Source organism: Leptopilina boulardi, unplaced genomic scaffold (genome assembly GCF_019393585.1).
Source record: "Leptopilina boulardi isolate dan_hultmark-lab unplaced genomic scaffold, ZJU_Lbou_2.1 LbouV2_229, whole genome shotgun sequence".
NCBI lineage: Eukaryota > Metazoa > Arthropoda > Insecta > Hymenoptera > Figitidae > Leptopilina > Leptopilina boulardi.
In genome coordinates this window covers 1,456,885-1,481,855 of record NW_026137784.1, presented here as the reverse complement: position 1 = coordinate 1,481,855, position 24,971 = coordinate 1,456,885, and the positions used below count along the sequence as shown (strand labels likewise).

At 24.8% G+C, this 24,971-nt stretch overlaps 6 protein-coding genes across 17 annotated transcripts; 4 read left to right on the top strand and 2 right to left on the bottom strand.

The window, feature by feature from the left end:
* The first annotated feature begins 280 nt into the window (after window positions 1-280).
* On the top strand, window positions 281-2,695 carry LOC127280053 (glucose dehydrogenase [FAD, quinone]-like). Its single transcript, XM_051302790.1, has 5 exons — window positions 281-353; window positions 422-669; window positions 758-916; window positions 1,002-1,154; window positions 1,214-2,695. Exons 2-5 carry the CDS (start codon window positions 436-438, stop codon window positions 2,459-2,461), a joined length of 1,794 nt encoding a protein of 597 aa, XP_051158747.1. The 5' UTR covers window positions 281-353; window positions 422-435; the 3' UTR covers window positions 2,462-2,695.
* Window positions 2,696-2,932: 237 nt separating this feature from the next.
* Window positions 2,933-4,525, top strand: LOC127280052 (WD repeat domain-containing protein 83). Its single transcript, XM_051302789.1, has 4 exons — window positions 2,933-3,198; window positions 3,265-3,508; window positions 3,588-3,814; window positions 3,886-4,525. The coding sequence occupies exons 1-4, from the start codon at window positions 3,132-3,134 to the stop codon at window positions 4,257-4,259; spliced, it is 912 nt and encodes a 303-aa protein (XP_051158746.1). The 5' UTR covers window positions 2,933-3,131; the 3' UTR covers window positions 4,260-4,525.
* On the top strand, window positions 4,145-9,321 carry LOC127280051 (protein kinase 4-like). Of its 3 annotated transcripts, none has more exons than XM_051302788.1 (7): window positions 4,145-4,277; window positions 6,821-7,041; window positions 7,113-7,294; window positions 7,442-7,589; window positions 7,660-8,475; window positions 8,533-8,762; window positions 8,899-9,321. In XM_051302788.1, the coding sequence occupies exons 2-7, from the start codon at window positions 6,847-6,849 to the stop codon at window positions 9,224-9,226; spliced, it is 1,899 nt and encodes a 632-aa protein (XP_051158745.1). In that variant the 5' UTR covers window positions 4,145-4,277; window positions 6,821-6,846; the 3' UTR covers window positions 9,227-9,321. The 3 variants fall into 3 exon arrangements, with proteins under 3 accessions (XP_051158745.1, XP_051158742.1, XP_051158744.1); XM_051302785.1 differs by lacking the exon at window positions 4,145-4,277 and adding an exon at window positions 4,896-5,040; XM_051302787.1 differs by lacking the exon at window positions 4,145-4,277 and adding an exon at window positions 6,390-6,570.
* Window positions 9,322-11,484: 2,163 nt separating this feature from the next.
* LOC127280048 (uncharacterized) lies at window positions 11,485-21,874 on the bottom strand. 10 transcript variants are annotated; one of them, XM_051302779.1, is made up of 10 exons: window positions 20,492-20,652; window positions 19,287-19,559; window positions 18,922-19,185; window positions 18,652-18,821; window positions 18,517-18,588; window positions 18,082-18,383; window positions 17,730-17,891; window positions 17,553-17,663; window positions 17,296-17,480; window positions 16,896-17,032 (listed from the first exon to the last, which is right to left on the bottom strand). In XM_051302779.1, exons 1-9 carry the CDS (start codon window positions 20,519-20,521, stop codon window positions 17,296-17,298), a joined length of 1,569 nt encoding a protein of 522 aa, XP_051158736.1. In that variant the 5' UTR covers window positions 20,522-20,652; the 3' UTR covers window positions 16,896-17,032. The 10 variants fall into 10 exon arrangements, 6 of the variants coding, with proteins under 6 accessions (XP_051158740.1, XP_051158736.1, XP_051158738.1 ...); XM_051302781.1 differs by lacking the exons at window positions 16,896-17,032; window positions 20,492-20,652 and adding exons at window positions 21,446-21,594; window positions 21,744-21,874 and having other exon boundaries at window positions 17,186-17,480; XM_051302782.1 differs by lacking the exons at window positions 16,896-17,032; window positions 20,492-20,652 and adding exons at window positions 21,446-21,594; window positions 21,766-21,785 and having other exon boundaries at window positions 17,186-17,480.
* LOC127280050 (putative uncharacterized protein DDB_G0285119) lies at window positions 13,070-14,757 on the top strand. The gene is made up of 4 exons (XM_051302784.1): window positions 13,070-13,208; window positions 13,418-13,645; window positions 13,739-13,950; window positions 14,013-14,757. Exons 1-4 carry the CDS (start codon window positions 13,206-13,208, stop codon window positions 14,740-14,742), a joined length of 1,173 nt encoding a protein of 390 aa, XP_051158741.1. The 5' UTR covers window positions 13,070-13,205; the 3' UTR covers window positions 14,743-14,757.
* A 397-nt stretch (window positions 21,875-22,271) lies between the features above and the next one.
* On the bottom strand, window positions 22,272-24,806 carry LOC127280047 (protein-associating with the carboxyl-terminal domain of ezrin). The gene is made up of 5 exons (XM_051302777.1): window positions 24,399-24,806; window positions 23,880-24,330; window positions 23,623-23,812; window positions 23,400-23,545; window positions 22,272-23,343 (listed from the first exon to the last, which is right to left on the bottom strand). Exons 1-5 carry the CDS (start codon window positions 24,591-24,593, stop codon window positions 22,451-22,453), a joined length of 1,875 nt encoding a protein of 624 aa, XP_051158734.1. The 5' UTR covers window positions 24,594-24,806; the 3' UTR covers window positions 22,272-22,450.
* Between the last annotated feature and the right edge of the window lie 165 nt (window positions 24,807-24,971).

Sequence of the window (24,971 nt, the reverse complement as noted above, 5' to 3'; positions counted from 1 at the left end):
TATTTAATTATTTAAACATTTTTTTCATTATGACATTATTTTACATATTAAATGTGACGTTAATTAGTTTATTATTTCATTATAGAGAATGCAATTTTTGAAATAATGATAATATTAACAAGAAAGGTAAAAGCATATTTAAACTATTAGTCATAACTAATTGCACCTTTTTAAAAATATCTAATCGATAATAATCATTAAATACAATATTCATGGCCAAAAAATGTATTTTATCACAACCCCATTTTTATAAATTTTTTTTTTACCGCTTATCAATTCAGTTCATTCTACAAATAACGTTTATAAACTTGTCTACGTTAATTTCTCTATTTAAATTATAAAAATTAAACAAGGTATGTAAAATGAAATTAATATTTTATTACTTATAAATAAATAAATAAATAATAAAAAATTGTTTTAGAGAAAATTTCAATCATGGTTTGGATTCCAGGACCACTTTTTCAAGATTTATGTGATTTGGGTGAAAAATGTACAACATGTCCATCGCAAACAATAATGTTTATAACAATTCTTTCGATTTTATTAGGAAATTCAAAACATAGAAAATCGTCCCGTGAAATAACAAGAGAATTAGATTTTATTATAGTGGGAGCAGGTTCAGCGGGTTGTGTTCTTGCAAATCGATTAACGGAAAAGAAAAATTGGAATGTAAATATATTTTAATTAAGAAAAATATTTTTTTTTTCAATATAATAAAAAAAACTTAATTTAGAAATAAATGGAAATTATTTTATAGGTCCTTCTATTGGAAGCTGGTGGTGAAGAATTAAGAATTAACGAAATGCCATCGACTCCCTTTATATTTTTTGGCAGTAATATTGATTGGAATTATAAAACTGAAGCTGATGAAAATTCATGTCGTGCTGACAATGGTTGTATGATGCCACGAGGAAAAGTAAATATATATTGTAAAATTAATTAATTTTTAAATATATATTTTTTTAAAAAATTTTTTACATTCTTTTATCTATTTTCGAAAGCTAATGGGTGGTACGAGTTCTACAAATGGAATGTTATACGTCAGAGGATCACCTTCGGACTTTAATGATTGGGCTAAATTAGGAAACAAAGGCTGGAGTTATAAAGATGTTTTGCCCTATTTTAAAAAATCGGAAAATAATCTCGATGATAATGTGAGTTAAAATTAATTTTTTTTTTTCAATTTTGTTAAATAGAAAATTTTTTTTTTCAGATTGTAAAAGCAAATCCATATTATCACAATAAAGGTGGTTATTTAGCAGTGGAAAAACTTTCCTATCACGATAAAAATGCACAAATTTTAACAAAAGCCTGGCAAGAATTAGGCTATGAATACATAGATGTGAATGCAAATAAACAAATTGGTGTAATGAATATACAAACAACGACACTTAATGGAAAACGTCAAAGTTCAAATGATGCTTTTATTGATCCAATAAGAGAAAAAAGAGGAAATTTATTTATCGAAACAGAGGCATTAGTTAGAAAAATTAAAATAAATTCAAAAACAAAAGAGGCAATTGGCGTTGAATACATAAATAAAAATGGAGAAAAAAAAATTGTATTTGCAAAAAAAGAAATAATTATATCAGCAGGTACAATTGATTCTCCAAAATTGTTAATGCTTTCTGGAATTGGACCATCTAAAGAACTTAAGAAACACAATATTAATATTATAAAAGATTTACAAGTGGGACAAAATTTACAAGATCATGTGGCAATTGATGGTCTTCGTATTAAACTCAATAAAACATCAACAGAAAAAAGTTTGAAAAAAAGAATTCATGATCTAGAGCAATATTTAAAAAATCAAACTGGACCACTTTCATCAATTGGTCCATTGGAGAGTGCCGCATTTGTTAAAACAAGTTTTGAAAAAGAAAATCAACCAGATATTGAATATAATTTTGTACCCTTTAGCAATAATATTATCACTCTTCCAAATTCATATAATATGATAAATGTTCATCCAATTTTATTAACTCCAAATAGTAGAGGAACAATAACTCTAAATGCAACTGATCCAATAAATTCTCCACCAATAATTCGTCAAGGTTTTTTTTCCAAAAATCCAGATCGTCAACGTCTTTTGGAAGGAATAAGAATTTTTCTCAAAATATTTAAGACAAAAATATTTCAAGATAATAAAATGACATTAATGAAAACATTTAAACCATTGTGTAAAGAGAAATTTAATAGTGATGATTATTGGTATTGTTTAATGAAATATTATACAAATACTGATTATCATCCAGTGGGAACTTGTAAAATGGGTCCAAAATCTGATAAAGAAGCTGTTGTTGATTCAGAATTAAAAGTTTATGGAATAAAGAAATTACGAGTTGTTGATGCATCGATAATGCCAAAAATAATTCGTGGCAATACTAATGCACCAACAATTATGATTGCTGAAAAAGCAAGTGACATGATAAAAAATTATTGGAAATTTAAAATTTTTTAACTTGCACCAATTTTGAAAAAACAATTATTTAAAAAAGGAAATAATTGACGAGTAATTTTTAGGTTAAGTTCAGATAAAAAAAAACGAAATTTATTCTAATTTTGATATTTACCAATAAGAATTATTTAATAATTTGTAAGTTTAGATAAATAATTATTAAAATATGTTCTGTATTTCATGTTAAAATTATAATACATTTTTTGTAACACAATTTTCCTGAACTGTCAAATGACAATAACAAATAAAGAGATACCAACCTAAACTGAAAAGAATACCAACCTTTCTATATATAAATTCTTTTATTACTCATCTTTTTTTGAGGCCTCTCTTTTTATTATTCCATATTTTTTTATTTTAATCAAAATTCTTTTATTAATAAAATAATATACTTTTTTTTCTTATTTACTTTAATTGTAATATTCTTTTTCAAATATCGCGCGAGAATGACATCTAGTGGCAGTAACATGAAGTTAAAATATAAACAGCTGTCAAAGTGTGTTTATTGTTTTTAATAATTAAAACCTTATTATTAATTGTGCAAATTAAATATATTATTAAATGTAAAGATTTAACATATTTTTTTTAAAACAATATATTAATTATTTATCAACAAACGTTTAGTTGTTATTGAAACTTTTTGAGGTTAGGTTTTGTTATAATTTTTCTAACAATGGAATATAAATTTTTAAAATCTATTGACTGTCAACAAGGTGCTGTTCGAGCTGTAAGATTTAGTGGTAAGATTAAAAATAAATTTTTTATAATTTTTGTTGAAAAATTAAATTTTATATTAATTTTCATAGTCGACGGTGCTTATTGTTTAACATGCGGATCGAATAGAAGAGTTAAACTTTGGAATCCTTACACGGGATCTCTTTTAAAAACTTATAGCGGTCATGGCGATGAAGTAATGGATGCACAATCATCTTGTGACAGTGGTCAAATAGTTTCTGGTGGATTAGATAAATCTGTAATTCTTTGGGATGTTGCAACAGGAACACCGACTCGTAGATATAGAGGACACGTTGCACCTGTTACGTCTGTAAGGTATTTGAAAAAAAAAAATGTCTACAATTAAATAATTTTTTTTTCTTAATTTCTAATTTCTTTTATCAAAAATTTATAGATATAATGAGGAATCATCAATGGTTGTCTCAGGTTCTCGTGATAATTCTGTAATGTGTTGGGATGTTCGATCAAGAGCCCAAGATCCCGCTCAAACGTTAAACGATGCAAAAGATTCAATTTCAAGTGTTAAAGTTTCTGATTATGAAATTTTATCATCTTCTTTTGATTGTAAAATTCGAAGATACGATATGAGAAATGGTGAACTTCTCACGGACTACATGGGAGGTGTGAAAAATTATATTTTTCTATTTCAATTTTATTTATTTGATTTATTAAATTTTTTTCCTTTTTTTTAGAAATTGTAACCTGTGCAAGTTTTACCAGAGATGGTCAATGTATTTTAGTCAGTTGTGCCGATGGAATTATTAGATTAATCGATAAGGAAACAGGCGAACTTCTTGGTGAATATTCAGGTATTCCAAGAACTGATTTATGTCTTGAGTCAAGTGTCGATTGTAATGATATGAGAATTCTTTCCGGCTCAAGCGATGGACATCTTTATGTTTGGGAATTAGTTTCACAAAAATTATTAACAAAATTAACAGCCGATAAACCATTAATACATGCAACAGTTTCAATTAGCGTTCATCCACAGAAAAATTGTTTTCTCGCCTCGAATGGAATGAATATTTACATGTGGGAAAGTGTAACAAAAAACGACTCGGAATAAAGAAAAGAAAAAGAAAAAGTAAGACAATTCGTAATTATGATAAAATTTTTAAATTTCAGAATTAAAAATCAATAATTAAAATTTTATTAAAGAAAATTTAATAGAAATAAATGAATTTCATATCTCTTGTAATATAACAATTTTTTTTTGTTTAATTTTGCAAAAAAAATGAACTAGACAAGTGAATGTTGAGTCATGTAAAAAATATAAAGTTAATCTTTAATCAAATAAGATGCCAATTAATATTGTATATATATATATATATATTTATCAAATAAAAAAGAGATAAGAAATTCTAATACACAAGGCTTAAAGTAATAATAATCTACGACTTAATTACTATTGAAGGAATTTTTCTTCTTTATTAAATCTTTTAACTAAATGTCTTTAATTTTTCATTCAAATTTATCTGCGAAAAAAAAATATGTCCGTCGATGGAAAAAAAATTAAAGACATACGAATGAATTAAAATTGTTGCGCTGTAGTTTATCGTCAGTCATAAGTGAAATGTAGAAGGAGGAAGGCGCGAATTATATTTATGAACAATTAGTTTTAAAAAGTTTTATTCCTCACAGCCTTGTGTTCTAATTTCTATATGTGAATATATTAATGACACTAGAAACTTTTTATCGAGTTTGTGCTAGTGATTCAGAGTGAAAAAATAAAAATTTTATTTTTAATTTGATTAATTAAATTTTAATTAACAGAAAGGGTATTTAAGTTGCTTTTTTTTTAATTAATTACAAAATGTCAACAACACCATTGAGACAATTTTCTTTTGGTAAGCATTTAGAGCTTAATTCTCTTAATTTTCTTTTTTTGTTTTCATATAATTAATATTCTTAAAATTGAATAAGAAAAAATAAATAAAAATTTTAAATATTTAGTTTCATCGTAGAAAGTGCAATGGTAAATTTAAACTTGGCTTGACACCAAGTTCGCTATTGACAAAGAATAATGATCTTTGAAACAATGGAAAATTTTTAATTATAAATAAAAAAGATGAATTAATAAAATTTTATTATTGAAATTTGAAAAAGTCAATAAAATAAATTTAGTAAAAATTCACTCAATTTTGTGAATAAAATTTAAATGTAAATTTTATTTTTTTTTTTTTAAATCATAAACAATTTTTTTTTATTTTCAAGATTTTTCATCTTCTATCACACTATCTCTCATTTTGTTTGTAAACGTTAAAAAGTCACGTGTTAAAGTTCAAAGCTTTTAGACTCTAGTTTTTTTTTCTCTCTTTACTAAATTATACGAATTGATAAGAATAAATCGATTAATGTGTGAGAAAGAATTTTTTTCCTTATGAATTTCTTAATGTACATTTTTTTTCACATTTTTCTTTTTTTGTATTTATTAAAATAATTAATTTTTTTGAATAAGATCAATAAATAATGAAAATTATAACAAAATTATTAACATTCTCAATTAATTAATTTTATATATCTTTTTAAGGCATCTAAGATAATGTCACCAGGTAAAAGAAATTCTTATCAAATCCAAAAAAAAAAAAAGAGTATAATTATTATCGATAATGGACCTTCAAGAATTTTATTTTATTTGAAAATACGTTTTAAAGGATAAATTTTAATTGGCATTTTATTTTTTTTTTACAAAAAATAAAAAATCAATTATTATTATTAATGAATTTATTAATTTGCGAATTAATTTTTTTGAAAATAATTCTTGAAAATTCTTGATAGAGTTTGAAATTTCTGGAATTTTCCTTTGTATCTCAACTTTTATAATTCATGCAAATCTATATAGAGAGAAATTATTAATAAGTAAGAAACATGTAGACTCATAAATAGATTACATAAAGATGTAAAAAGATAAGTACAGATAAAATTGATTAAATAAATTTTATTTTTATTATTCCTTAAAATTTTTGAAATTTTAAATAGTAAATGTAAAATTTTGTGTCCTTTTTGGGAAAATTATCATAAAATCTTAAATGATAATTAATTATATAAAAAAAGAACTTATTAATCTTGTTACGTATTTTGGAATTATATTTTTCAAGATTGATATCTCACAAAATATTTGATTACAAAATATTGTTTGGAGTAATTTGAAAAAAAAAAAAAAACTTTTTATATACCTTTTATATTAATATTTGTAACTTCGTAGTTTTATTGAAGTTTAGTCATTAGCGAGTCATCTTTGTTGTCACTGCGTCATTTAAAAAGCATATGAAGTTGATGCAAAATCATAGCACAATAGGATTTAATTAACTATTTTGCGATTCAAATACGATCGACATGAATTAGAAATTTTAATATTTTATTCGTCGCTGATAATTGTAAAAAAAAAATTTGATAAAAAGAATTTTAATACATACTAAATAATTATTAATTATTTTAAATCATTTTGTATAATTATTTTTAAATTATTAAAACTAATTAAAAATAATTGAAAATAATTAAAAATAGTTTAAAATAATTAAATTAATATAAACAACTAATTTTTAATAAAATAATGATTGAAAAAAAAATCAGGAAATAGTGTTAATAATAAAAAAATTTTATTGTTCGACTTTTTTTTTTTTGCAGAGGAAGGAGTCAATAGAAGGAGACAAATGCAATGCCGGAAATTGGAGCTCAAGGTACCATTGAGACTCATTCGTTTATGTGTCCTTGGAACATTTCTTCCGGCAATTTTGGTAGCTGGTCCCATTTATTTAAGATATCGTGTTTATTCGGTTCAACTTTATCCGCTAACAATTTCTGATCAAAGACTGATCGATGGAAAAATATCCACTACATGGTGCCAGGTACAATATTTTTATATTTTTACAATTAAAAAAAATGAATTGAAATTAAAATCCTTTTTTTTTAATTACAGAGACAGGTGGTCAGGGTTAATACAACTTTTAATGCCTATTTAATGAGCAATGAGCCAAACATTAAGGGAGATTTAATTCCAGTGTCAATGACGAGGCATTTAGTTTTGGAAGACGATATGAAGGAATATTGGGGATTTTACCTTTTAAAAGGTTCAAGTGTGACTGTTTCTACTTGTGTAAGGTAGAATTCGAGAAAATTCAATTAAAAAAAAAAAAAAGGCGACAAAAAAAAATTTTCAAAATAATTTTATCAAATATTTTTTTTATTTATATATCTATTTTAAAATGAATTTTCATATCTCAAATTTTAATATAAAATTAATTTTAGATGGCCTGGTGCTTCTTTAACAATTGTAAGAGGTCACAAACATTTACATGAATGTACATTTATTGGCGATGACAGTAGCGAGGAACTTGAAGAATTACTTCAAGTTGCAGAAGAAAAAGGATTATTAAAAATAAATGGAACTATTCAGGTATAAAAGAATTTAAAAAAAAAAAAAAAATTTTTGTAATAATTTTCAAGCTAATTTTTATTAATTTCAGAACGATCGAAGTCCAAGTAATGCGCCCGATAAAATGACAAAAATTCATCAAGATGTAAAATTTCATCATCATAATTCAAAAATATCACATAAAAATCGTACATTCAGTTCAATTAATTATAATCCATCGAGTCATGAATTAGATGCAAATGCAATGAGAAATATTTTGGCATTATTAACTAAAAAAACAAATGAAATGAAAAATAAACAAAAGGAAAATTCTTATCATAAATATGAAGGTGTTTATCGTGAAAGTGATAATATTGATAAACCACCGGCAATTAAAGAATTTGATCCAAGGGATCTTTTTGATATTTTAGATCAAAAACGACAGTCAATTGAAATTAATAAAAATGAAAATTTAACTAAATCTAATAATGAAAGAAATTATAAAATTTCTAATGATACTTTAATAAATAATAATAATAATATCGAAAAATTAAATAAATCAAATGAAAATTATAATTCAATGATTTCTAATGAGCAATTATCAATTAAAACTAATGATAAAATTAACGATTCAACAAATCGAGGAAAAATGGAAAATATTGATGATAATGAACCAAGTTCAGTTGAAGTTTTTGGTGAAGTTATGAGAAAAATTATTTCCCAAGGTGAAAAGGGACAGAAACTTTTTCAACAATTATTAAATGAAATTGATGATGAAAAATTGAAGCAAAGACTTGCAATGAAATTAAAAAGTACAACAAAAATTGAAAATGAAAAAAAAAGAAAAAAACGAGATTTTATTTTATCGTCACCACTTCATGATGAATTGAATCGAAATGACGAAGACGATGATGCTGCTATTGAAGAGGTAATTAAGTAAATATAATTTTAATTTAATTTTTTGTTAATAATTTTTTTTTTTCAGGGTTTATTAACGCCAGACGGAATTGCTGATGATAGAGGAACAGTTAATGAAACAACATTGAACGATAGAAGTAATTCTGAATTTTGGAGTTCATTCAGTAGTTCCGAGGAGAGACTCTTGGAATGTAAGGGATTAATATTAAATTTACCCCTTACACCACATCGAATGTGTACACCACAACATGAAAGTGAACATAATACAGCATCAATTGCAAATACTGTGACTTATAGGTTTGTGAAAAATTTTTAAAAATTAAATTTTAAATACTTGAAAATTATAATTAATAAAAAAATTATTTTAATTAATTACCATTATTATTTCAAAAAATATTTATAAAAATTTTGATATTTAATTATAATTTTACAGAGTTCCAGCAAATGGATATTATTTTTTTGTTTTTAATTCAGAAAATGAAGTGCAAACAAATTATTTGAGAATAAAATTTGATCTTCTTAAAACTGCATACAATACATCGAATCCAGTGCATGCATGTGAAAATATAACCAGTGAATGTTCGTTGCCATTTAATTTTTTTAGTAGCGAACGAACTGTTTTAGAATTGCCAGTTGGTGTTAATGATTCACAATGGAATGAAGAATTTGTTGTCACATCAACGTGTGAGCCAAGAACTTCCATATATATTTTTTGCGTTATCGCTGTACCATTATTAATACTATTATTTGCTTTTCATTAGAAAAAAAAACAAAAAATATTTTAGTTTAAAAAAAAAAATGTAACTTTTTATATAATTTAGATTGGGAGAGAAATGAAAGAATTTTCTATTTTTTTTAGAAAATTTGTGAGATTTTTAACTAGTTTTCTTTTTCTTAAGAAAAAAAAACTTAGTAGTATTATAAATATTGTCCACAATCGGATATTGTGATATTTAAAGCAGGGTATTGTCGATGGAAATCAGTATTCTAATTATTAATATTATATATATATATATATTCTCTTTATGTAATTATATTTTTCTATTTAAAATTTCCAAAAATTAATACAACTAAAGCACAGAGAATTGTGAAACATTTTTTTTTATAAAATCATGAAATCGAAAATAAATTTTTAATTTTTTAAATAAAAAATCACACTGTGACATAAAATTAATAAATCTTTCTCTCAATATTTTTATATCACGTAAAATATTTTTTAGATGATAGAAAAATGTATATAGATAAAAAAAATCAAAAGACTGTTAATGTTAATTAAACTATTGCGATAAATATATTACAAGAATTTTTATCTATATAGACAAATATTAAATATTAAATCTAAATTTAAATATTATTAAAATTCGCCACTCTTGTAGCGTATATATAGTTAAAGTCATTTTTTAAGAACAGATTCAGAAATAAAATAATAATTTCGGAATAACGAAATAAATCAATTTTCTTTTTTTATTCACAAATTTTATTTTCTGTAATCATAAAATAGTAGATACGATAAAAAAAATAGCAAAATTGTAAAAAAAAATAGTAAATAAATAAAATAATTTTGAAAAATTTAAGTCGAAAATTTTTAATACTTGGAAAAAAAATTTGTGCCACCCGACCCTAATAATTGTATCGTAAATATCGGCTTAACGCATATTATCTAGCCACGTGTCTGATTACGATCAATTTAAATCATAATTTACAGTGTCGAGTTTTTTAAAATGTACTTAATTTTTAGTGTCGCAAATATTAAAAAAAAAACCTGAAGCAATAAAAATTATAGTTATTTAAGTAAATTTTGGAAAAAAAAAATATGATCTAAATTTCAATTTTAGATTTTTTTTTAATATACTTTAATTACTATTCTCTATTATTGTACAATTTGCCTTTAATATATTTGAAAATAAAAGTAAAGATTAAAAAAAAAAGAGAATCGTTTAAGTATGTTGAATCTGTATTTTCCCACAGGGGTTGTGGGAATTGTGGTTAAAATATGATCGTGACGATGAATAAAAACTAGGAATCAGAGCGACTAAATCATTTAACTTTGTGATCTTCGATGGGAAATTTTACCAACTAAATAAAATAATTATTTTAATAGAAAATAAGTAACACTATGCTTTTTTTAATCAATTAATTCTGAAACAAATTAATCAACTTGTTTTATTAAATTAGTTAATTAATTTCCAGAATTATTGTGTAAGGAAATAATAAAATGATTATAAATAAAATAATAATAAAATTATTATCACATTGAGAAATGAAATTTTCGGAGTTAAAAATTTAATTCTCATAAATAGATTGAAACGACTATCAAGGGGTTAAAAAAAGGGCAAATTTTTTTTTTTTTTAGATTCTATTATTGATAATGTTGTATGTGCGAATTTTTTTTTTTATCACAAATACAAATTATTGTTAAGGGTGTGTCAATGGAAAAAAGGAGGCGTGCCAAGTTTGGTTTGCGCAGTGTCCCATGAACGTCAAACGGATTGTAGGAACAAGAAGGGGTAGAAATTCAGGGGAGAAATCAATTTTCCTTATCATCAACGACCAGCCACCCTGGTATTAATCCCATTATTAGTTTTCACTCGAGAAACACACATATATATATATTTATTGAATACTAGTAAAAAAAAATATAAAATTATCCTAATTCATTTGTAATTATTATAAATAAATTATTTTCAACTTTTTCGATTTTATCATTAATTATTGAAATTTATTTAAAAAAAAAATTATCTCACTTTTAGCGGAACCAAAAATCGAAATAAAATTTCAAAATTCTCCTGAGACACAAAAAATATGCGATAAGATTCGAAGAATACAATTAAATTTGGTAAATTTGTCTTTTGAAACCATCTGGAAGCTCAAAATATGATAAATATAGAAATATTTTTCCAAGATAAGAAATTTTCGTTTCTTTAAAATAAACAAAAATTTATAATTTTTTCAAATTAAAAAAAAATTAATAATTTATTTAAATAAACTGAAACTAAAAATATGAACAATAGTTTGAAAATTTTACTATATTTTTGTTTTTTTTGACGGTGGAAGGAAATAGAAGCAGTTATGAATTTTATATTTACTTTGTGGGAGAGGAGTGTTATCCACTGATAAGGGATGCTCCGCCCTTCAATTCTCTGGATTCTGGCAACAGTGAATTTCTCTCTACACCCTTCTCTCTTTAAAATACAAGTTCAAGTTGTTCGCGTCTTGGCCTTCCATGAAAAAATTAATTCTCACAGATTTCATTAACAAATCGACGATAATGAAAGAGAAAGAGAGGATTATAATATTCTTAAGTCCATAAACTGTAAAGGATTAAATATACACCTTTTTTAATTAGCGTCATAATAAAAGCCTTTTTAATATCCGGAAAAGAAGTCAAATATCATATCGGATATGATAATATCAAATTTTTCTTTTTAAATATAAATAAATAAAATAAAATATAAATAAAATAAATAAAATATAAATAAAATATAAATAAAATAAATCGAAAAAATAAATTAAAAATTGCAAAAGAAATTAAAAAATACTTTGAATAATAATCCTGGGACCTGCTCCCACGCAGATTGTTTGTTAATGTTGTCAATGATTCAATAGAAATAATTTAATCGGTTTCACAGGATGACACCCTCAAAGACTCATCACTGCGGAAAATCCTTAGCACCCCCTTCGAGTGTCACAATAAACTAACACGTGACTGGTGGTCACTTGACTGCATATCTATGGGATCGTCATCTCATCGACCCTTAATATGATACATATAGTTTTAGATTTAAACTAGGGTCGCACTTCCTTTTTTTTTTATTATATTCGACGCTCTTACCACAACAATACCTTAATCGAAATTTGATTGTTTGGGAAAATGCGTTCTCGAGACTTTTTTTTTTTTTTTTACTATACGTAATTTAATTATCCATTTAAAATTCAGTAATTGAGAAATAATAATCCGTTTTAATTAATTTTCATTTTGTAGAAACTTGAGATTTCCAATGTAATTTAAATATTGTCTTTTCTCCCCATTTCTTGTCCTTTTGTTCTCCTTTCCCGGAAGTTCATCAGAAAACATCAATTTTATAGACGCACTTAAAATTTTGATATTTCAAATAATATATATTCTTTTCAATAGAGCTGAAAAGTAAATAAAAAATCAAATTATAGAAAATAAATTCAAATATTTTTCTTAAAAACAAAATGTAAAAAAATAAAATAATTATTAAAAAAATCTAGTTTTATTACTAAATGCCAAAAAAAAAAGATGCGAAAAATTATTAAAATTATACTGACATTTATTTTTCAAATTCAAAATTAAAATTGAAATTAAAAATAGACCTTGAAATTAATTAAATTCATTTTTTTGAAATGAAAAATTCAATTTTCGAAAATTTCTTTTTTTTTGAGATGAAGAACGGATGCTGGAGGAGAATATATATATATGTTTGATATGGGATGGTCCAGAGATGAACTCCACCCACGTTCATGTTGTGCTCCGCCCTAGGAAATTTTGATCTTCCAGGGGTTTCTCGATTTTCTGTCAGTCAAATTAGTACAGTTGACATTTACAGTTGCTTTTCCAATTTTTCTAAATGACCACATAAATATTAATAGTTTACGGTTTCCATCTAACTCTGCTGGGAACTGCAAAGAAAAAAAAAAAAAAATCAAAAAATTTTACAGTGTCTTTACTTTTTTTTCTGTCTTACTCAAGAATTTTTTTTTTTTTATATAAAAAAAATGGTGAGAACAAAAATTAGTTTTTTTTCAAATTAATTAGTGTTTTAATTAATAGTTGAATGTGTTTTAGTTAGTTTTAATTAACTATTTCCTGAAGAAGTTGAAAAAAATTTCGGAACAGTGAAAAAATTCATTTACTCTAATAATAGAAAATTTTTCCCAAAAAATGGAAATTTAGAAAAAAATATTTGGGAATTGAATTTTTTTTTTAGCCAATGTTAACGTACAATGGAACCGGAAATGGAACAGTGGAGGCAGATCGTAGTTCTCCAGCCGAATCGTTTCTTTCGGGCGACGGAGAATTGGCAGAAGAACCTGGAGATTCACCGGGAACACTTAGGGACACAGAAGAAGAAGCCACAATGTCGGATGAATTTTATTCACACGATACGGACGACGATGAAGATCAAAATAAAAGGAGAAAAATTCGATCAAATTCGGTAATAATTTATTTTCGAATTGTCAAAAAAAAAAAAAAAATGGTAAATATTCTTCTTAGTGATGGAAAAAAAAAATTTTTTTTCATTTTCCAGATCGAAACTATTTCAACATCGGGTAATTTAGATTTAAGTTCACCAACAACCAGAACAGGTGGTCAAGGTGTTAGAAAATTATTTACAAATAGCCGAGAACGTTGGAGGCAACAAAATGTGAGTGGTGCTTTTGCCGAACTTCGAAAATTGGTCCCAACTCATCCACCTGACAAGAAACTATCAAAAAATGAAATTTTAAGAATGTCAATTAAGTGAGTATTTTTATTATAATTAAAATAGTCAAACCTTTTTTTACAAATTAAAAAAATTTCAGGTACATTAGACTCCTGAGCAACGTTTTAGAATGGCAAAAGTCCCAGGAACGAAATGGTTCAAATCATCATCATCATAATCATCAAAAACAAAGACAGGATATGAGAATAAAATGCGAATCGCATTTTCTCAGTCAAAATAATAATCAAAAATCAATTTTAAAAACTGATAAACTACTAAACGAAAGTGTTAATTCATTTCCATTAGTAAGTTTTAGTTCTGCAACACGACATACATCACAAATTTGTGATAAAAATGGAAATAATTTATTAATGATTGCACCTTTAAATCATAATCGTTCCAATAATAATAATAATAATTCATTTCAAAATTCAGGACATTCTCAAAATAATTATAATAACAATAATAATAGTAATACATTCACCGATTGGATTCGTGGTCAAAAAATAACAAATTTCACGAAATCAAATCGTTCATCGATAAATTCAAATAATTCACAATTAGTGAAAATTATTGGTAATTTGCAAAATGAAAATTGTATGAAAAAACGATTAAAAATTGAAGATGACAATGAAGAATCATCAATTTTACCATTAGATTCAAGAATAAATAATAATAATAATAATAATAATTTACCAACGTCTAGATTAGTAAATTCACAAAATTCTTCATTAAATAATATCGTTACAAATTCAGTTCGTAAACGAGTGAAAATTTCATTTGTAAAAGAAACTCTCAGTGATGGTAATCTATCTAGTGATAAATCATAAAATTTATTTTGTTAATTAATAATTTTAATTAAAATTGAAAATTTTGTAATTAATAAATAAAATAAGGGGATAAAATTTTTTTTAAGAGCAGTAATTTATTTTTAACTTTGAAGGTAATTATTTGCTTTGTACATAAATCTCAATTATTATATAAATATATATTACTTTTTTTTTTTTCTCGAGAATTTACACACAAGCACACCTACACATATAATATATTAATTTAGAAATCAGTCTCACCCACACGTTATTTTTATTTTTTTTTTTTTATCATGAAACTTGATAACAATTTTCACAATAAAGGAACATAAAACTATTTATAATTTTTTTTATCTACTAATTCTGTGTTCCTAATAATTAAATGTCAAAAAAGAGACTAAAAATTTTTTCAAACGAATTTGCAAATGTGAATGAAAAGAAAATGAAATTTGTAACAAAAGCAAATAATTGGAGAAAAAGTTTTTTTAAGAAGAAAAAAATAAAATAAAGAGTTGAAAATTAAAAAATGGAAAAAAAATATTGTATACCTTCTTATAAAAATAAATTGTACCGCAATTTTGTTTTACAATTATTATGTGAGGTAAACTTTATATCTTGTACTATTTTTTTTCTTACCACGTTGATTTAATGATTCTTCGGAATTGAGAGGTGAATTCATTTTTTTTGGTGGCACTGGAGTACTTGGTCTTCTCTCTTCTGATTTATTGAAAGCCCTTTGTGAAATTAATTCCTTTTGTGTTAATATTTTACTCTCGACACTTCCTCTTTTTGGACTATAGGTACTTATACTCGCATAACTTGCGTCACTTGTTCTTGATCCTCTTTTACTTAAATCGCTAAAATCAATTTCAGCGTAACTCACTCTTGAACGCGAACTTGCATCCGAATTTCTCTTAATACCTTTATCCTGAAAAAAAAATTTAATTTAATTATTAATAAAAATTTTTTTTTTCAAAAAATTAATTTCCCATACAAAATGTTCGGTATTTGATTGTCTTCTACTGTAATCATCATAGTCATCTGAATAAGTACGATTTCGAGCTTGTACTTTTTTATCAATAGTCAAATCTTCACTGAAACGTAATTTCTCATGAAATTTTCTCAATCTTTCATCCCAATCAATTTCAAATGATGAATCAGTACTTTTTTTATGTTGCACTAATTTTTTTGTTCTATCATTAAATTCTAATTCTTGACTATTATTTTGTGATGGATATTTTTCTTCTTCGCTGCTACTTTTGCTTATCCATAAATTATTTTCACCCAATGATGATTTTAATCTTTTTGGCCATTCATTTTCAGTTTTAATATCGTACAATTCACGTATTCTTTGATTTAATCTCACTGAATCGATACTCGGCTGTTTCATAACTGAAAATTTGTGAAAATAAATTTAATTTCATAACAAATAAATAGAAAAATAGAAAAAATTCTATTTTTATTACTTTGAACTGCTTTATATTCGGTTATGGAGCGTTTTTTTGGATTTTCCCTATCCGACCAATTATTTTCCATTCTTTTTGTATCACTATTGAAAGATCTTCTTTCTGGATTTCTTCGTACAATTGGAGATGGTGATGGATATCTGGTAAATGTCATCCATCGATTAGAAATTGGTTTTGAACTACTTCCTTCACTGTATTTTCTTGCCAATGGCAAGGGAATATATTTAGAAGTAGAAATCTCCGACAATAACCATCTATTAAAAAGGAAAACGTTAAAATAAAAAATATTTCTTATTTAATTCATAAAACAATTTAAATTGTGAATAAAAATAATTTTAATGGAAAGCATTTTTTTACCTTGTTTTTTCAAAAGTTTCCCTTCCATAAAGTTCAAATTGTGAATTTTTTCTCTCACGAAAATAATTGTCCTGCCTTGAATAACCACTTTCGGAACTTAAACTACGACTTGCAGGTTGTTTAGCGTATTTATGTTCATCAATATTTTCGGGACATACTTTTCGATTAATAACCGGTAGCCATCGATTTGAATCCTGAATTTTCGTTCGTTCAGGTTCAAAATCATTTTTCTGATGAAACTCAACGTAAACGCGAGTTGATGATTTTGGACGATTAATAATAACATCATTATCATCGCTCGACAATGGCATTAGTCGCGATGTTGAATCAAATTTATTATAATCACAAACGTCTGGCAATTTTCTTTCTTCATATAATTTACGTTCCGCGAATTTTTTTAAACAATCAACGTCCGCACTTCTACTTCTTTGACTACGTGGTGATCGTGAAAGTCTTCGCTGACCTGGGCCCAAAGGGCTCATTCTCTCCTATAGATAAATATTTCCAAAATAGTTAATTTCATTCATAAAAAAAGAAGAAAAAAAGATACAATTTTTAATTTGGATATTAAAAAAAGTTTTTAAATTATTTTAATTAAAAAAAATATATTTGAAGGAAGGAAAAGGAAATTTCAGAATTCCTTATCTATTTTGAAATTCTATCAATGTTTATTTTATTTAAATGTATAAATTTTAGAAAATATCGTTGAATATTTTTTTTCTTTTTAATGAAAAATAAAACAATAAGATACCTAAGCAAGATGAAGTTTCGCATAATCGGAAATGTGTAAAATTCCATGTTCCGGAGAAACTATATGTAAAGCGGCACCGCACAATTTTGAATTAATTTTTGCTGTATGAAGTTCTGCTATTTGAGTGCTGCAAGCTGCCGCTGGATCTCCACTCGATGCCAAATAACCATTCCAAAAACAATTGCCTATTATTTAAAAAAAAAAAATTTACATATTTTTAAATTTAAGAGAAATAATTTCAAAAAAATTTTTTATACCTGGCAAAGAATTACCATCAGCTGCATAGGTAACAACTAAAAGTTTATTAGCGTCCGCAGATCTCATTAATCTACTATGAGGTTCTCTTAATGCAAAATGTATCTTTATATCTAAAAGAAAAATAAAAATTAGAATCTATATTCAAAAAAAAGGAAGTTTTATTTTTTTTATCATACCTCCAAGATAGTCACCATTTCCAACATCGCCACATTTTTGTGATCTAAAATACGAAAACATTATATCGGATACAAATTTCAATTTTTTATTCATTTTGCGAATAGCAATTTCAAATGTTTTCAAAAAATATATTTCCTGATCTTGCATAACTTTCCAGACTCCTGAAAAAAAATTGTTTTTTTTTAATCACCGAATTTTTTTTCTACCATAAAAAAAAAGTCGCCATGCAAACATATAGATCAAAATTTTCTTTTCACTTCTTTTGTAGAAATTAAAAAAAAACAGCAATATTAAGAGAATTAAAAAAAGAACATTGATAAAACATCAATAAAAGCAATTGGCGAAATGTACTTTTGTCAAATTTACCAAGACCAAATCCAACAACGTGTATAAAGGCAGTTGTATTTTGTTTTTCAGCGCGTGTATTTGCTTCAAGTAAAATTATCTCAACCGATAATAATGTTCTCTTCATATAATTTTCAATATCAAAAATTAATTGATTTGTTAGAAGAATATATCTTTTATTATCTTTTGATCTCACACGTCGAATTCCATCTTCAAATAGTGGATGATATTCTACACCATAAAATTTTGCCCATAATACACGAAGTCCACGTATTTCCTCTGATGTTCCATCAACTGCTGGACCATAACTATATAATATCAAATAATTAATTGTTCATTTTCTCTCTATTTTTTTTTTTAGATAAAAAATAGTTTATTTTTTTTCAAATCTAGTTTGCATTTTGCAGATTATTATAAATTTGATAAGAAAATTAATTTTACCCATTGTCCATATTATTCTGAAGAGGTGTAATTAAGATATCTTGATATTCCATTGTTTGAGGTCTCTCGAATCTAAAAAATGGATTTTTTTTTATTAAGTTTGTAAATTCAAAAAATTTGATTTAAATTATATACCTGCTTCCTACGGGTCCTAAGATAACTCCCCTCGGTTGAATTGAATCCGGATCAGGAGTGACGACTCCTCTATTTTCTCGCGAACCATCATTGATAAATTCAGTATGAGATGAAATAACCATCATTGCCGATAATTTTATCTCGTCATATGATAAAACTTTTGCCAGGACCTGAAAAAAGAATTTTATTTTTCAAAAATTGATTTTTTTTTTGTAAAATCAATTTTTAGGATAATATTTTTATTATAAATTTGCCACATTAAATAAATACCAGCGGATCTTTTTCATTATCAGTGCCAATATGCTCCCAACCACCTTCTCCTGAACTATTATCAATCAATTTATAAGAATCACTTGGATTTAAGAAACAAATTGCTCTCTTTATCAAAAGCCGATGAATAAATTGAATGAGGCCCATATTTTTGTATACAGATTTTTCAACAGCCGTACCATATTGTCGTTTATATTTCAACCATCCAGCAATTAATGGAAGCATTGCCTCGTGAATTATAGGATACACCGAATTTGCATTCATCTAAATAAAATAATTTAATATTAAATTTATTTCAATTTTTGAAAACAAATTTTCTATAAAGAAAAAAATCGGGAAAAATATAGAAAAAAAAAAATTCAAACCTCCAAAATATCAGTACTAATTCCTCGACTCTTTAGAGCAAAACATCGAGGACTATTAATTGGAAATGGAATAGGAAAAGCATCACTTCGTTTCATTAATTCGGTCAATGTAATTTGTGGTGGCATAGAAATATTTAAACAATCTCGAAGTAAAATTTTTGTCTCCTCATCAAATGGCACACCATTTGGTGAACCCAATGTATTTTCCCATGAGATTTCCGGTGGTTCTCTCGCCATTATTGGAATTTGAGATTCGTCTTGTCTACGATTTCTCTGAAAATAAAAAGAAAAAAAAAATTATATAATATAATTTTTAATAAAAAAATTTTTCATTTATTTAATATATATCTATAAATTATTGCTAAAAATGAAGAAGAAGAAAGGCTTTATCTATTAATATATCAATACTGATTAGAGCAAGGACACAAAAGTCTTTGATATGTGGGCATAAAATCCGTTAAGTAGCGGAAAATGTATCCATTCACCCCTAATGTGTGTTATACGGTCTCATCACGTCTCTCTCTCTCTCTTTCTCTCTTTCTCTCTTTTATATATGAAGAAGTGTATTTTACAACCATTTGCGGCCAAACAAATACAACATCATTTTTCTGTTTAGCAATTTTGCCACCTGAACGATAGGGGTGAGAGCGAGAGGAAAAATTATGTTCTCCCCCCCTCTATTATATACAATTTACATATTCTTGTGGGGAAAAAAAAAAAAATTAAATATATGTTTTTTCACGTCTCGAGGAATTCATGCGTGTTGACATTGAGGCTTTTGAAAATTACGGTCAGGGCTAAAAACAAACTTTTACTGACCAATATATATTAAATTAAGATATTCTCATTTTTCCCCTTTCTTTTTATAAATGATTTTTATATAGAAAACCCAATATTATATATATAAATATAAGATTCAAATTTAATTTATTGGTGATACTCCATATAGAACAGGATTGAATTTTTTTTTTCCGGTTCATTTTTTTCCTATGGAAAATAAATTCATAATTACAATTATTATTATAAATTAATTATTATAGATAAAAATTAATTTCCTTTAATTTCATTTTTTATAAAATAAACTAATTATTATAGATAAAAATTAATTTCCTTTAATTTCATTTTTTTTATAAATTAATTTTGTGATTTTTGTTTAGGGATTTAAAGTAAAAAAAAAAAAAAAGCTGACAATTCGATTGACTTACCCGGTGAAAACAACAGGTAAAAAACGACATTATTCCTTTATTTCTCGACTTATTTAAACAATATTGAAATTATTCACACAAAAATTGGCACCCTTTTTTTTAATATATGCATAAAAAATATAATTAAGATCTCAGAAATTTATCCTTATCACGAATTTCATATTTCACACATAAAACACTATTAACATTTTAATGTAATTTAAATTTTTGAATTAAAGATTTAGAATATTATTAAACATTTTATTAGAATTTTTTTTTTTTTAAATTAAAAATAAATAATTAAATAAATAGTATTTATTTAAATGAAATTGTTTTTTAAAATCATAAATGAAATTGCAATTTTTAAAAAATAAATATTTTGATAATAATGGAAATTATTTTGTGAATAATTAAGAGGATAATTTTCAAATAAAAGAATATAATAATGCACTTTGATTTTTAAATTTCAAATTTTTCATTGTTAAAGAAAATTTGTGTTAAAATGCAATTTCTTTTTTAAAAAGTGACGTTTACAGAAGCGCGTCATATAATAGATTGAAAAGTTTTTATTCTTGCGGCAAATATTCAAACGCATGCGTTGTTAGAAATTTATTATAAGCGCAAGTCTTCTTAATTTTTTATTAACAAAAAAAAAAAAAAAAGAATAAATAAAAACCCGTTGGCAAATACAAATTTCTGCAAATCATGAAATTAAAAAAATTAAAAATGTTAATAAATATTTCATTAAGTAATAAATGATAAATTCATATTTAAATTTTCAATACTTTAAATTAATTGCAAAAAATTTGTTTTTCATTATTCAATAATATATTTTTTATAACCTAAAATATTTGTTAAGAAAATTATTATTATCTCTAATAAATTTATAATTTTCATATACTTTATATTTGTTTTTATTTATATTTAATAATTCGAAAATTTTCTTTTCTATTTATATTAATTAGGGAAATTTACCTTATCGTCAAGTGACGTTGTAATTTTCTTTTTTTAACTCCACGAATATTTTGTTTATTTTATTTGTAATTTCCATCCACGTATTATTTTTTCGTATGATGACGTATGATATAATACCTATATACTGTTTGTAAAATTAACATAAAAACCTAAAATAAAATTGAAAAAGTAATTAATCCTTTTTAGATTTCAATTAATTAAAAACAATGGAAGCGTAAAAAATAAACCACGAAGAGAAATAAAACTATAACCATAACTATATAATAATAATTATACTGTATTTTTTTTTAAACGTAACCTCTTTTTGAATAATTAATTACTGTTTTATATAATTAATCGAAAATAAATGTGGCAGCTGTGAAAAAAAGGTATATAAAACTTCTTTTTTGACAAATAATATAACCTAAAAATTTTGACATTACAACTTGTTGCCTCTCTTTTTTTTGAATTTGTCCATCAGGGTGCGGTCACTTTTAAATACTTGAATTCTGATTGGCTCTCTCAGGTGAATTAATTCCAGTTAATTCAATTATTTTAAAATTTGTTTTTTTTGAATTTAGAAATAGAAATTAAGTTTTTTTTTTAACATTATAATAATTTTATTAAACAAATTAAATCTAAACGTTTTACGCAACAGATTTTCGAACAATTTCAGTAAAATACTTTTTTTTACATTATACAAAAGATAATAAAAATTCCTCGTATTATATATATACATTTCGAGAACAATGAAAAATATATTACAATTGTGCATATATATTTATATACAGAAAATTTATATGGCAATGAAAGGTACATTTTTATATAATATCAAATTCAGAAAAACTTATCTTTGCAAATTTTTTTTTTTAAATTAAATTTTATGTACATAATTGAAATGGCAACAAATGAAAACTGAATTAAAGATTGCATATTTCAAATTAGAAGAGAAAAATAATTGATATATATATAAAAATACACAACATGTGCGTAACATCAGTTTTTCTATATTTACAACACTGTTTATCACTCTTTTAATTCCACATTGTCAATATCCCAATCGTTTAAATCATCTCCCCAACCATTATCTTCTTCAATTGTTGAATTACTATTTGTTAATTTAACGTCGAAAATAGTTTTTTTTTCAACTACTTTATCTATTTGTATAATTTGAGGTTTTTGTATAACAGGCTCCATATCGGTGAAAAAATCAAAATCATCATTATTATCATTATTAATTGATTTTGAATTTTTTATATCAAGTTCATTTATATCGGAAATAGAATTTTTTAAATATTTACATTTTTTTTCTATATTCGTTGATTTTAATGTTTTATCAATAATTTCAGTTTCATTTGATTGATAAATATTTTCATTTGTTTCTTTATTTCTATTGATAATAAATTCTAAATTTTTAATTTCATTATTTTCAATTTCTTGTGTTTCCCAATCAGACCAATTTTCTTCTTCAGTATAAGAAAAATTTATTTCCTCTTTATCTTCACCACCATCTGGTGATGGTCGTTCTGGTAATGAAAGCATTGATGAATCAGTTATTCGATTTAAATTTATACCTGATTTTTTATGCCTTTGTATTTTCATAGGACGTCCATCGGCAAATAATTTCCCTCTATTACCACCAATAACAATTGTTGAACCCAAAATAGGAACAAGATCGGCAAGTGCATGTAATGTTGTACTAACAAGATAATCATCGGTATCTTTTATTCCCACAAGAAGTTCCGGTAATACTAATGTTTTTAATTCTTCTTTTTCAAAGACATTTATAAATAAATTTAAATGCGATAAAAGTATTAATCGAATTGATGCATCACGTACACAAAACATTTGCAATAATTTTGGAATTAAATGTTCTTTAAATGTTTGTACTGTAAATAGTCCTTGGTCTTTAATATCATCTGAAAAAAATTTAGATTTTTATATTGAAATTTTTATTAATTACTATTTTTTTTACCTTGATTAGTTTTTGGTTTTAAAATAAAAGGCAAAAGTTTTGCTTGCGCTGTTGGATCTAATAAAACTAATCTGGATAATAGTAATTTTCCCAATTGTTCGGCTACAATTTTTTCTGGAAATCTTTCTAATTTTTCTGCTATATTTCTGAAAAAGATAAAAAAAATATATATATTAATTGCTCGTTAAATTGATTTTTATGTATAGTAAAATATTTTCCTTACAGAAAAAATTCTTTTTTCTCAATTTCAGTTTTTAATGGCAATTCAGTAAGAAATGCATGTATTTTCATAAAATCGTGTGAAAAAAATGAATGATTAAGCAACGATGATAAAGTAACCATTAAAGATGTATCAGAAGTTTTTAATTCCTGTTTACAAAATTCTTTAAACTCTTTTAATCCTGGTACATCATCTATAAAATAAAAAAATACAAAATTTATCGAATTAATTTTATTTAAAAATTATATTCCATTACTTACCATCGTTTTTTAATCTTAAAACATCTTCAGCTAATACTCCAAAAGCATAACGATCAATAACTATTGGATCCAATGAAATATTATTTAATAATTCATCTTCAATAGGCGATATTGCTTTTTCATAACGATAAGTTTTAATTTTTCTAAAATATGCTAATGACATTTCGGAAAATTGACAAAGATGCTCTAAACCACCTAATTTCCATGAACCATCAGCAGCAACATATATTGAACTACTGCAAATATTATTATGCGATGACAATGCTTTTTCATGAAGAAATAATAAGGCACATAAAATATTATGTAAACCAATACAAATTTGTAATGTTGTCTCTGTTCCAATAACTTTAACAAGTGGTTTAACTTCTTCAGTTGTGAGAAAAAATTTACTACCCTTTGACCATGATGAGATATATTTTAAAATATTTGGATGACGATGTAGCATTAAATTCTAAAATTATAAATTATATATATAATTTTGAGAATTAAAAAATTAATATATATTTATTATAAACAAACCTTTGCATTTTTTTCCAAAGGCGTTGGCTTTCCAAAACCAGGTGTTGAATGTAATGATGGTTCACTAATAAAAACTGATAAATTACCATTATTAGAACCATCAATATTTGCACAATGATGTGTCCAAAAATCAGTTATTTCAATAGCTTTTTCTTCAATTTCAAGCCCTTTTAGGGCACTTTGACCGTTACCCATTAATATTATTCAATATGTTTAAACAATTAGATATTTTTCTTTTTTTAAATAAATCAACAGCATGTTAATATTAATTCAATGTTTTGCAATTGTGGTTATAATTGTGGAATTTTTAAAACTATATTCAATATTGATAAGTTATTTTTTTTTATTTATTTTTTATTATCAGCTGCCATATGCATGCAGCAAAAAACATGAATAAACTACATTAGTTTTAAATGACAGTTTCAGTTTGTTTTTAAAAATATCCACTAAAGTATAAGCGCTGCGGTCAATTAGAGAACAATATCTGAAATATGAATTTTGGACAAAAATTTGGATACTACATTTCAGAGTTTGGTTTTTAGTATTGTGTGAACGTACCTTTAGTCGTCATCT

Bases quoted from the DNA above. Each gene is read 5' to 3' on its own strand.
- LOC127280052 (XM_051302789.1), top strand. From the start codon at position 3,132: ATGGAATATAAATTTTTAAAATCTATTGACTGTCAACAAGGTGCTGTT. The intron at 3,509-3,587 runs GTATTTGAAAAA...AAAAATTTATAG, and splicing joins GCACCTGTTACGTCTGTAAG to ATATAATGAGGAATCATCAA. The intron at 3,815-3,885 runs GTGTGAAAAATT...CCTTTTTTTTAG, and splicing joins TCTCACGGACTACATGGGAG to AAATTGTAACCTGTGCAAGT.
- LOC127280047 (XM_051302777.1), bottom strand. From the start codon at position 24,593: ATGGGTAACGGTCAAAGTGCCCTAAAAGGGCTTGAAATTGAAGAAAAA. The intron at 24,331-24,398 runs GTTTGTTTATAA...TTATAATTTTAG, and splicing joins CTTTGGAAAAAAATGCAAAG to AATTTAATGCTACATCGTCA. The intron at 23,546-23,622 runs GTAAGGAAAATA...TATCTTTTTCAG, and splicing joins GAGAAAAAAGAATTTTTTCT to AAATATAGCAGAAAAATTAG.
- LOC127280051 (XM_051302785.1), top strand. From the start codon at position 5,007: ATGTCAACAACACCATTGAGACAATTTTCTTTTG. The intron at 7,042-7,112 runs GTACAATATTTT...TTTTAATTACAG, and splicing joins TATCCACTACATGGTGCCAG to AGACAGGTGGTCAGGGTTAA. The intron at 7,590-7,659 runs GTATAAAAGAAT...TATTAATTTCAG, and splicing joins AAATAAATGGAACTATTCAG to AACGATCGAAGTCCAAGTAA.
- LOC127280053 (XM_051302790.1), top strand. From the start codon at position 436: ATGGTTTGGATTCCAGGACCACTTTTTCAAGATTTATGTGATTTGGGT. The intron at 917-1,001 runs GTAAATATATAT...TATTTTCGAAAG, and splicing joins GTATGATGCCACGAGGAAAA to CTAATGGGTGGTACGAGTTC. The intron at 1,155-1,213 runs GTGAGTTAAAAT...TTTTTTTTTCAG, and splicing joins AAAATAATCTCGATGATAAT to ATTGTAAAAGCAAATCCATA.
- LOC127280050 (XM_051302784.1), top strand. The intron at 13,646-13,738 runs GTAATAATTTAT...TTCATTTTCCAG, and splicing joins GAAAAATTCGATCAAATTCG to ATCGAAACTATTTCAACATC. The intron at 13,951-14,012 runs GTGAGTATTTTT...AAAAAATTTCAG, and splicing joins ATTTTAAGAATGTCAATTAA to GTACATTAGACTCCTGAGCA.
- LOC127280048 (XM_051302778.1), bottom strand. From the start codon at position 20,521: ATGTCGTTTTTTACCTGTTGTTTTCACCGG. The intron at 19,186-19,286 runs GTTTGAATTTTT...TATTTTATTTAG, and splicing joins TTAGTACTGATATTTTGGAG to ATGAATGCAAATTCGGTGTA. The intron at 17,664-17,729 runs GTATGATAAAAA...TTTTTCTTTTAG, and splicing joins AAATGGTGACTATCTTGGAG to ATATAAAGATACATTTTGCA.